The sequence below is a fragment of the Oncorhynchus tshawytscha genome, linkage group LG13 (genome assembly GCF_018296145.1).
Source record: "Oncorhynchus tshawytscha isolate Ot180627B linkage group LG13, Otsh_v2.0, whole genome shotgun sequence".
In the NCBI taxonomy this organism is placed as follows: Eukaryota; Metazoa; Chordata; class Actinopteri; order Salmoniformes; family Salmonidae; genus Oncorhynchus; species Oncorhynchus tshawytscha.
Genome location: NC_056441.1, coordinates 36,680,859 through 36,692,481, shown reverse-complemented (window position 1 = coordinate 36,692,481; position 11,623 = coordinate 36,680,859). Strand labels below are relative to the sequence as shown.

The 11,623-nt window shown below is 42.2% G+C and overlaps 1 protein-coding gene across 1 annotated transcript; it reads left to right on the top strand.

Moving 5' to 3' along the window:
- Positions 1–123: 123 nt before the first annotated feature.
- LOC112264843 (germ cell-specific gene 1-like protein) lies at positions 124–10,111 on the top strand. The gene is made up of 8 exons (XM_024441712.2): positions 124–246; positions 656–768; positions 4,264–4,944; positions 5,809–6,003; positions 7,052–7,099; positions 7,243–7,401; positions 7,561–7,672; positions 9,297–10,111. The coding sequence occupies exons 3-8, from the start codon at positions 4,749–4,751 to the stop codon at positions 9,706–9,708; spliced, it is 1,122 nt and encodes a 373-aa protein (XP_024297480.1). The 5' UTR covers positions 124–246; positions 656–768; positions 4,264–4,748; the 3' UTR covers positions 9,709–10,111.
- The last annotated feature ends 1,512 nt before the right edge of the window (positions 10,112–11,623 follow it).

Here is an 11,623-nt window from a genome sequence, read left to right as displayed (position 1 = left end):
ATTTTTAGTTTGCACATACATGCAATGTGCGCCACTAGACTAAAACCCCATTTAAATTATTTTTCATTCGCCCACTTCACTCTTCCAGCCCCTCTCCGAAATCGGGATGATTCAAACTAATTGGTGGACATCATTTGCGGAACTGCTGTTTGATGGGGAGTGAGCTAAACGGAGTGGAGATTGCTGGGTTGAAGGGACATTGGGTGGATCAGAGTTGATGACGGGATGAAAGCGAGGGGCTGAGTGGTGAGTGCATACTGTAAATTCTCTAATTCTGCTCCTCATTCAGAATATGGGCATGTCCCAAAGGAAAGTTTGGGTGTTGACTCATCATCCGGGTCACGATGGGGATTCCCCCGAGGGGAACAGATTGTGTGAAATCTCGTGTAATCAGAGGGGTCAGAGCAGTACAGCACATCAGTACAGTACAACAAGTGACACAGTGGGTTCACGTCTAAAGCCATAACGTTAATCATTATGTAGTGAACTGCTAAGTATGATAATGGATTTGCCTAAAGTGGAGTGGAAGAAGGGGACGGAGAGGGAGGGAGAGAGAGAATGTGAGGGATGGATGGATAGATATAGGGAGCAAAGAGAGAGAAAGTAACAGATGGGCGCGTGAGGATTAAGTCAAATCTGGGTGTATTTCTGTTAGAAACTCACCCAAGAAAGACGAGCGTGAGAGTGAGGGAGAAAAGGTGAAGAAAGTGAATATGGTAGAGAGGACGAAGGAGTGTAGAGGGTCGATGTCTTTGAAGGCCTTATATGGTAAGTTGTTTTCTTTAATTCGTTCATTCACAAACATCTGTTCGGTAACTTTCATGCATGCATTGTACAACCGTAATGGGTGGACAAGGACTCAATGGAAAGCCCGCTATTATGCAGTACATAGGGAAAATACAATGGGTACGGCAATTGGAAATCATATCTAGGCACAGGTATTACAAGAAATTAAACCGATCTACCTATGATAGCCGACAAGTAGCCCAGAGGAAGTGTGGAAAGTAGATTTTATCTTGGGGAGCTAGTTTTCTACAGCTTCATATGTACTGTAGCACCATCTGAATTACATGGGAAGGAAAAGTGATACTGCGTGTGTGATTGTGTGCCGGCTGTGTCATATTTAATCATATTGTTGGACAATGGGGATAGGAGATTTTCTTTGGTTTACCCGTTAAATTTATGCAGTCCCTGGACTGCCCCAAATCTTTTACAGTTTCGAGCGAAGCAATACACTAGTGTCAGAGTATCTGGAGTTTATATGTATGAGACTCTTCGAAAGGACCGATTGATTGACAGTTTGAAAAAATAACTTGTTGAAATGCTTACAGATTTAAATCATTGGAAAATTGAAGGGCTTGTAATTTGATATTTCGGGGGTAAATTGACCAAGTTTGTAGGATATTCCAAATGTTGGAATATTTTGGTATCACGATGGGATAAATGAAATGCATTACTTTTCTGGATGAACTTCCAAATGCCTAATATGGGTGTCACGAGGGAGCAGTCTGACAAACTCCTGGTCTTACTGTCACGAGGAATCGTCTCTGCCATTATTTTGTGCTGCAACTGACAAACCAATCTGGCAACAACACAGCTATACACTCTTAGACAAAAAAGGATTCCAAACAGGTTCTTCTGGCTGTCCTAATAGGAGAACCCTTTCTGGTTACATTCTTGTAATATAGCATACGCTCTTATAGAGAGCGATTTACAGTAGTGACTGCATACATTTTGATTTTAAAAAATTGTACTGGTCCCCTGTGGGAATCAAACCCACAACCCTAGCATTGCAAGCGCCATGCTCTACCAACTGAGTCACCCAGGGAGAAACCTTTTTTGGTTCTTTGTGGAAAGTGTCCTCCATTGAACCAAAAAGGCATCTTCAAAGGGTTCTCCTATGGGGACAACTGAAGAAGCATTTGAGCTTCTAGATAGCACTTTTTCCCCCCTAAGAGTGTATAGTGGTAATGTGTGCAGATGGACTGATGCAGATGTTGTCAGATGAAATAAAAAAACATACAAGCATCACATCTGTGATTCTGCTATCTTTGTCAGATTGCTATTCTACATAAAGACCATATCAACACAGATGGATGGATCTTTCGATTACTATTCTCTGAGGTGACCAATAATGATTCATGGTAATGAGACAGGCATCAGACCAGTACATTAAACCATCCCTATAGTATGATGATGATGATTGTGATGATGCAGAAGATTGTGATTATCGAGATTGCTACGAGGATGACCACGATGACGATGATAGGACGATGATTCTGTGGGCGATTGTGATGATGCAAAAGATTGTGACAATGAAGAGAAATGACAAAGATTGCTGTGGCGATGATGACGATGATGATCGTCAACGATGTTGATCATGGACTGTTGACAAAGTCCACATAGTCCAAAGTATGTGTGTAATCTCAAACTTTTCTGACTATATGGATTACATCGTTGTCTAAACCTATTGCCATGTAATGTGAAATGTTTCTACATAAAGGAGATTACAGTGAACAGTGATTCCTGACAGATTCTGCTGTAGTTTGTTGCCCCTTAATTACTCCTCCCAATACTAATCGAAATTATTTGTCTTGCTCTATAGATGGTTGGACAGACGTTATGATCGTGAGGTCAAATGGGATTACCCAGATTTACAGGGAGATTAACACAGATTATGGGCCAACAGAGAGGTAGATTGAGAGATTGGACTAATCATTACATCAAATCACAATCTTCCTAAGAAAGCCGAGATGCACGGGAAGAATAGAATATGTCCTGAGAAAGAGGAGACAGGAGAGAAGGATTGGGGGTTGTATAAAACGTGGTGAAATTAAAGCGTTTATCTTCCAGGACACAACTGTATAACAGCGAACACATGCCAATTCCACGTCATGAAACTGGAAACATGGGATGTAGCATTCAGATGAAAAATGTAAAATGTAAGAAAAATGTATTCATTCAATTTTTTCTTCCCAAATCTAAAGATGAAAAGCTCTCTGCTTGATTGCCTCAGTTCAAAGTCTGCTTTGATTGGCTCATTAATTAATTATCACAGGTCGTTAGCGAGGGACCACAGCTGGATCAGCATGTAAAGTGGGAATATCGAGGGGACTCGTTGGAGTAGAGCATTGTCAGAGGCTAGAGGCTAGCTAGCCCTCATCCACGTGACATGATATGATGATGACAACGATGACAATTGTGTGGAATGATTGTGATTGTGATGATAATGAAGATGATAACGATTGCGGTGACAATGATATGACGATGATGACGATGATTATCATGGTCTGTTGTCATAGTCCACATAGTCCAAATTAGGTATGTAAATCTCAAACTTTGCTGACTATATGGATTACATCGTTGTCTAAGCCTATTGCCATGTAATATGAAATGTTTCTACATGAGGGAGACTACATCATGAACAGTGATTTCTGATGGATTTTGCTGTAGATTGTTGTCCATTAATTACTCCTCCCAGTACTAATCCAAATGATTTGTCTTGCTTTATAGATGGTTGGACAGACGTTACGATCGTGATATCAAGTGGGATTACCCAGATTCACCTAGTACAGGGAGATTAACACAGATGAATGAGGATTACAGGCTAATAGAGAGGTAGATTGAGAGATTGGACTAATCCTTACATTGAATCACAATCCTCCTAAGAAAGTTGAGATGTTCGGGAAGAATAGAATATGTCCTGAGAAAGAGGAGACAGGAGAGAAGGATTGGGGGTTGTATAAAACGTGGTGAAATTAAAGCGTTTATCTTCCAGGACACAACTGTATAACAGCGAACACATGCCAATTCCACGTCATGAAACAGGAAACATGGGATGTAGCATTCAGACGAAAAATAAGAAAATGTAAGAAAAATGTATTCATTCAATTTTTTTCTTCCTAAATCCAAAGATGAAAAGCTCTCTGCCTGATTGCCTCAGTTCAATGACTGCTTTGATTTACCTCGTTAATCATCACAAGTCGTTATCGAGGGACCACAGCTGGATCGGCGTGTAATGGGGGAATATCGAGAGGACTCGTTGGAGTAGAGCATGACAGAGGCTAGAGGCTAGCTAGCCCTCATCCGCATCCAATCCATCTGTCTCGCTCAACCGCAAGTAAATCTTCTAAATTTCATTGTCCCCTGATCCTGTGTTTTATCTATTTCTTCTTCTTCTTCTTCTTCATTCCCTCCCTTTATCCTGCCTCTGCCTAATCTCCTCTTCTCCTCTCATCCCTCCATCCCATCATTTGCTCACAGTTCCGTAATCCCACTCCCCAAAACCATCCCTCTGTCAATCCCCCTCCCCACTCCCATTTCTCCACTCTATATCTCTCCAGTGCCAACCACAACATCTTGCAGATTGTGGATGTTTGCAATGATGGCGAGAAGGAAGACAAGCTCCTCCGCCTACTTGAGGAGATCATGAGTGAGAAGGAGAACAAGACCATAATCTTTACATTCTGCATTCTGCGTGTCATTGAGTCCCCCCACAGTTCCCACCTCACCTCATTGTCAATGCCCTCACTCTAGCTGGTCTCTCCTCAGTCCGCAATCATCCCTGCGTCCGTCCTCCAACCAGCACCCTCACCCTGTTTCACCATCCTTCGTCTCAAGCTCCTCTTGAGACACCCCGTCTCTCCCCGTCTCTCGCTTCTCTTTCCAGCCTGTCTCCCACCTCTCTGTCTATAGGAGGGGCATCATTTCTTCTCGCAGTGGCCCTCGCCCCACTCCCATAAGCCACCATGCTGGAGAGCATGTCACGATGCAACCGCTCCCTGCTCTCCCTGTCCCTGACGTCACTGGCCCTGGCACTGTCCATCCTGGCCTTCTGCACCTCGTACTGGTGCGAGGGGACCCACAAGGTTGTCAAGCCCCTCTGCCTCTCCCCGGTCAAGTTGAAGAACTGTGGGCAGAACAACAGCCAGCCCTACACCACAGGTGGGGAACTAATTCACCTCTTCGCCCTGTGCCAGAACGAATCTGGAGCCCAGTGATTAATGATTTGTTTCCCTCACTCTATACTTGTGGACTCACCCCTGTTGAACCACCCCTGTTGAACATGAATCCTGAAACTGACAATTATGACTTTTTTTTAGATTTGTCAGGGGAACCCTTAGCAAAAGAAAAAGTCCACCTATCCCTTTTTCGCCATCGCTCTCTGAGCAATCTACTGTATATCAACAGAAAGCAACCAGAGGTCTGTTGACATAGTCCACATAGTCCAATGTATCTATGTAATCTCAAACTTTGTTGACTGCCTGGATTACATCGTTGTCTAAGCCTATTGCCATGTAAATGTGCAATTTTTCTACATAAGGGAGATTACGTCGAGAGCAGTGATTTCTGACGGATTTTGATGTAGATTGTTGCCCCTTCATTCCATTGACACTAGGGAGCACTTTTGACCTCTGTCCCTGCAGAATATTAAATGGTGGTCTTGCTATGCCTTTGAGGAACATGGCTGGAAGATGTGTGTTTCTGGAGTTTATTGTTGAAAAACATTCATACGGCGTGTAGACTAGAGACATACAGTACCAGTCAAAAGATTGGACATACCTACTCATTCAATGTTTTTTTTTTTTTCATTTTTACTTTTCACAACTATGAAATAACACATATGGAATCATGTAGTAACCGATAAAGAGTTAAACAAATCTAAATATGTGTTATATTTGAGATTCTTGGCATTCTCTTAAGATACAGCGGCACCTGGAAGGCTTCTCCAACAGGTACTCTATATCTCACCTAAAACTGTCCAAATATTCCTGTCCCAACTGTCCCCTTACCCTCTGTTGTCCTCAGAGAGTCCCACTCTGGACCCCAAGAAACCGGCAAACAACGTCACCTTGTCGCCCCAGGAAAAGGAAGAGCAGGCGAGGCGTCGGAAAAAGGCCCTCGCCAACGCGGTGCACTACATCTGGGAGACGGGCGAGGACAAGTACATGCTGCGCTACTTCCACACAGGTTTCTGGTTGTCCTGCGAGGCACACAATGAGGGTGAGCATTGGGCTAGACATTGAGGTCTTTATCCAGACCGTTGTTTGAATATGCTTTACACTTATAGAAAGAGGGGTTAAGTAGGCTTCATCCCAATAACCTAATGATGCCTGGTCCTTGTTCTGTAAGATCCAATCTCCTCAATGAATGCACTTGCTACGACTGTAATACAATATGTGATATGTGGTTGTCTCACCTTGCTATAAGGAATGCATGCACTAATTGTAAGTCTCTCTGGATAAGAGCATCTTCTAAAGGACTAAAATGTCAAATGTAAATGTAAATGAATCCCTAGCCTTAGCCAGTAATTGTTTGACACAGAGAACTTGATTGGAACAGTGAATAAAACACGAGATAGCTCTTGTTTTAGGCTGTTGATCTACAGAACCTTCATTCGAGTCCAGTCTTAGGGTCGGACCTAGGACTGAGCCTTGTGGAACCCTAATAATGACCGGACACTAGTGATTAGAATGCACTATAACGTCGATATATCTATCAGCAATTGCCATTGTGCCTTTGAATATGGCTGTTTTGCTGTTCCACTATCAATCTCTGCAAGTCTGGTTGCTTTAAGACCATACTCATCCACTGATCTGGGATTGTCCCTCATCAGCCGAGGCTATGTAGAAGTAAATAATCACGAGCGGGTGTTTTGTTAATAAATGAATAGTCTTTAATGTCAGCCATGTGAAGTCAAGTGTCAGTGAAGGCTAACTTAAAAGGAATATCTTCCCATATCACCTCAGGAATCATTTGCTAGATCACTGTAGAGAGAGAAGAATTAAGAGCTTTGGTCTTGACCCTAAGATAGAAAACATCTGGTGGATTTCTCTCTCTCTTCTCAATGTGGCTTATTTTACGACAGAAAGTGTCCCCTTCCCGAATGCCCATGCCAATTGGAGCACTGTCTTAAGATCTCAGAACAGCCACTCAAGGGATCTCTTGTTAAATCAGTATGTCCATTTTCTTGACAAGGCCCTAAAAGATACATGTGAATATACTGACTTAAATTGGATTTGTAACTAATCACATTCTATTTGTCTTATAGAGGAGAAGTGCCGAAGCTTCATTGAATTGACTCCAGGAGAGACGCAAGGTTTGTGCTCATTGAAAGTACATATACTGTAGGTGCTGCTAATACGCCAACATTCAATTTCAAATAAGGACTGTAACGCCAACTTTTTATCTCTCTACCTCTGTCCAATCTTAATTCTCTCTCTTTCGCTCTCTCTCTGACAGGGGTGCTGTGGCTGTCAGTAGTATCAGAGTTTGCGTACATAGGCCTGTTGGCCATGGGCTTTCTCCTCATGTGGGTGGAGGTGCTGTGTCTCTGTGCCCGTAAGGAGATGTATGCTCTCAAGATCAACGCATTTGCCGCTATATGCACGGTCCTTTCAGGTGAGACTGCCACCACTGGCAGAACTTTCTCTTATCACCAAAATGATACATGCCAAGGCTATGAATACTCTGTAAACATACCCAAAAGGTAAAGCATTGATTATTCGATGTTAGTCGAATAAAATCGGGGATTGTCAGCAAATACTTTTTCTCTCTTAGGTCTGATGGGAATGGTGGCTCATATGATGTACACCACAGTGTTCCAGTTGACTGTGAGCATTGGGCCAAAAGATTGGAGACCACAAACCTGGGACTACGGCTGGTCATTTGCGTAAGTATCTCCTTAGGCATCGTTCACCCAAATTACAAAATTGCTTATTTGTTCCCTTAACCATGAAAGCAGTCTTTGGACTGCAATCCATGGTTTGGTTTGTTTGTCTAGGCACTGTCTCCATTTTCTAACCACCAATCAATGGAAAACAGTGGGTCCAGAAGGATTGGATCACTTAAAAATAAAGAGGAGCAAAAAAAAGCCTGTATAAAATAAATACAAATACTGAGCTATATTTTATGCTATTTTTATTTTTTAAATCATTTATATTTTATACTAACACAATTTCTCAGAGAAAGAGATGTTGTTTAACTAGTAAAATATCTCAAAAACATAGGAGTCAAAATGATTGGATCCACTGTTTTCAATACTCCAGCATCCTACACCTTGCAAAGATGACACTGAAACTAAGGATACTGAAGATAATGACACTGAGATGTTTTTATGAGATTGGAGAACACATCGGGAGGGATCTTAGACCATTCCTCCATGCACAATCTTCCCAGATCCTTGATATCCTTTGTCTACACTTATGCACTACCCTCACCAATTAAAACGGCAGGTTTTCAATGGGTTTTAAATCCGGAGACCGAGATGGCCATTGCGAAATTATGATTTTGTGGTCAATGAACCTTTTCTTTGTGGATTTTGATGTGTGCTGGTGTGCGTGGCCAAATACCTTTATTTTCGTGTCATTTGACCATAGCACCGGTTCCAATCTAAGTGCCAATAGCATTTAGCAAACTCCAGTAGGTGCTGTGGTCAGATGACATTAAAATAGAGCTCTTTGGCCATGGACACTGTCACAATCGTCATATGGAGTAGACCAAAGCGCAGCGTGGTTAGAATACATTCTTCTTTATTTAATGAAGAACACTTAAACAAAAAAAACGATTAAGACGACCGCTATATAAACACTGTGCTAACATGCAACATAACATAGACAATAACCCACAAAATACCCAAAGAAGATGGCTGCCTAAATATGGTTCCCAATCAGAGACAACGATAAACACCTGCCTCTAATTGAGAACCAATCTAGGCAACCATAGACCTACATAAACACCTAGATGGAAACAACCCCATAAATCAACAAAACCCCTAGACAGTACAAACACCCTAGATGAGACAAAAACACACATACCACCCTCGTCACACCCCAAGCACACATCGAAATCCACAAAGAAATGGCTAATTGGCCACAAAATCAACATTTTGCAATGGCTATCTCAGTTTCTGGACATGAACTGCATTGAAAATGTGTGGTTTGAATTGAAGAGGGAAGTCTAATTGTACTGTACAGACAAAGGATATCAAGGATCTGAAAATATTCTGTACGGAGGAAGGGTCTTCTCCAATCTAAAAAAAAAACATTTTAGAAAAAGGGGAGGGTGCTGGAGTATTGAAAACAATATATTTGTTTCATTACTTGTTAAACAAAATATTTTTCTCTGCTCAATTGTATTAGTATAAAATAATTGTGTTTGTACAAAATAATTTAATTCCGGACCTCACTGTATGTATCCGATATTAGCATCTTTTCAACTTCCTAGGCCATATTTACAGCCTATCTATAACCAATGACCACTACGGCCCTACCATCCTTTCTCTCTTTTACCTCCAGTCTGGCCTGGATCTCCTTCAGCTGCTGCATGGCGGCGGCTGTCTTCACCCTCAACTCCTACACCAAGACGCTGATAGAGATGAAGCACCGTGCCCGTGTTCGTCTGGAGGAGGCCCGGGCGGCCATCCAGGCACCCTCCTATGACGAGGTGCTGCAGGCGGACGGGGGCATCTACTCAGTCAGCAGCCTGTTCCAGCACTGCCATCAGGGGGCGTTGAACGACCCCATGTGTGGGGGAAGGGGGCCGCTGGTGGGCCCGGGGGTTCCAGACCCCAGAGGGCTGGTGGTGATGGCTGGTGGCTGTGGGACAGAGGGGTGCGAGGACTGCGAGAGGGAGATGGACGAGATTGAGGACGCACTAGACAGGGAAGAGAGGGAGGAGATGGAGAGAGAGGACTGTGAGAGGTGCTGAGGGAAGGGAGGAGGAGGCGTTAAAAAGAGGTGCTGGCCATCTGAAACTTTTTTTTCTTTTTTTTAACTGTGAAATGGACTGTTCTCGATTTCAGTCATTTCAGTGATAACTATTTCAGTACCTCCATCCATGCATTAAATCTGAGTAGCTAAAGCTCTGTAAAACCAAACACAGAGAGTGATATGTATTGTCCAGGTAGAGGTCAATATAGACAATCACTAAGAAATGCCTGTCATTGGCCACATTTAACATGTATAATATAGCTCATGTCTTTATGTTAACCCTGTTATTACTATCCTGATATTGATATTAACTGTTCATCATTGGCGGCAGCGTAGCCTAGTGGTTAGAGTGTTGGACTAGTAACCGAAAGGTTGCAAGATTGAATCCCAGAGCTGACAAGGTACAAAATCTGTCGTTCTGCCCCTGAACAAGGCAGTTAACCCACTGTTTCTAGGCCGTCATTGAAAATTAGAATTGGTTATTAACTGACTTGCCTAGTTAAATAAAGGTAAAATAAAATAAATAAAAATCATGTCAGTTTTCATGTCATGTCAGTTCTTCTACATAAACCGGACAGATCCTGGGAATTGGCTGTTAGGACAACTGTCTCGATATCTCCAGTTGATGTCCAAAAATAGAGGATTTTATCTTGTAGTAGTTAAATGAAGAGTGATTCAAAGATTACATTAAAAAACACAGGGAGCTTTGGAGGTTAAGACAGATGCTTTCAAATGCAGAAGATTATGTCAATAATCTCCCCAGTCACAGGTGCAAGAGAGATAGAGTCTATGCCTTCGCTATGGTGAATCACTAAAACAATAAAGAAATACACTACGGAAAATAAGTAGTAGCGTGTCAGAAAACAGAATGTAATTGAAGAATCCATAGACTCTAACCACTTCTGGGAAAATTGTTATCTAAAATTATTATCTTGGCCCTATAACAAAGAACAAACAGCAAAAACATATACATGATCAAATACAAATCTTAGAATCAACTATTAAAGACTACCAGAACCCACTGGATTCTCCAATTACATTGAAGGAACTACAATGAACTACAAAATACAAACCCTCCAACTCAAAAAGGCCTGTGGTGTTGATGGTATCCTAAATGAAATGAAAGAATATACAGAACAAATTCCAATTGACTATACTTAAACTCTTTAACATCATCCTTAGCTCTGGCGTCTTCCCCAATATTTGGAACCAATGACTGATCACCCCAATCCACAAAAGTGGAGACAAATTTGAACCCAATAACTGCCGTGGGATATGCACCAATAGCAACCTTGGGAAGATCCTTTCCATTATCATTAACAGAGGAGGGCCTACAGCAGCACCTAGACCTACTGCACAGATTCTGTCAGACCTGGGCCCTGACAGTAAATCTCAGTAAGACAAAAATAATGCTGTTCCAAAAAAAGGTCCAGTCGCCAGGACCACAAATACAAATTCCATCTAGACGCCGTTGCCCTAGAGCACACAAAAAACTATACGTACCTCGGCCTAAACATCAGCGCCACAGGTGACTTCCACAAAGCTGTGAACGAGCTGAGAGACAAGGTAAGAAGGGCCTTCTATGCCATCAAATGAAACATACAATGTGACTCTGTTCACAAACACAAATAGACCCCACAGAGCCCCACGACAGCAACACAATTAACCCAACCAAATCATGAGAAAGCAAAAATATAATTATTTGACACATTGGAAAGAATTTACAAAACAGAGCATGCTAGAATGCTATTTGGCCCTAAACAGAGAGTACACAGTGGCAGAATACCTGACCACCATGACTGACCCAAACTTAAGGAAAACATTGACTATGTACAGACTCAGTGAGCATAGCCTTGCTATTGAGAAAGGCCACCGTAGGCAGACCTGGCTCTCAAGAGAAGACAGGCTTTATT

Bases quoted from the DNA above. Each gene is read 5' to 3' on its own strand.
- LOC112264843 (XM_024441712.2), top strand. From the start codon at position 4,749: ATGCTGGAGAGCATGTCACGATGCAACCGCTCCCTGCTCTCCCTGTCC. The intron at 4,945-5,808 runs GTGGGGAACTAA...TGTTGTCCTCAG, and splicing joins CAGCCAGCCCTACACCACAG to AGAGTCCCACTCTGGACCCC. The intron at 6,004-7,051 runs GTGAGCATTGGG...TTTGTCTTATAG, and splicing joins CTGCGAGGCACACAATGAGG to AGGAGAAGTGCCGAAGCTTC.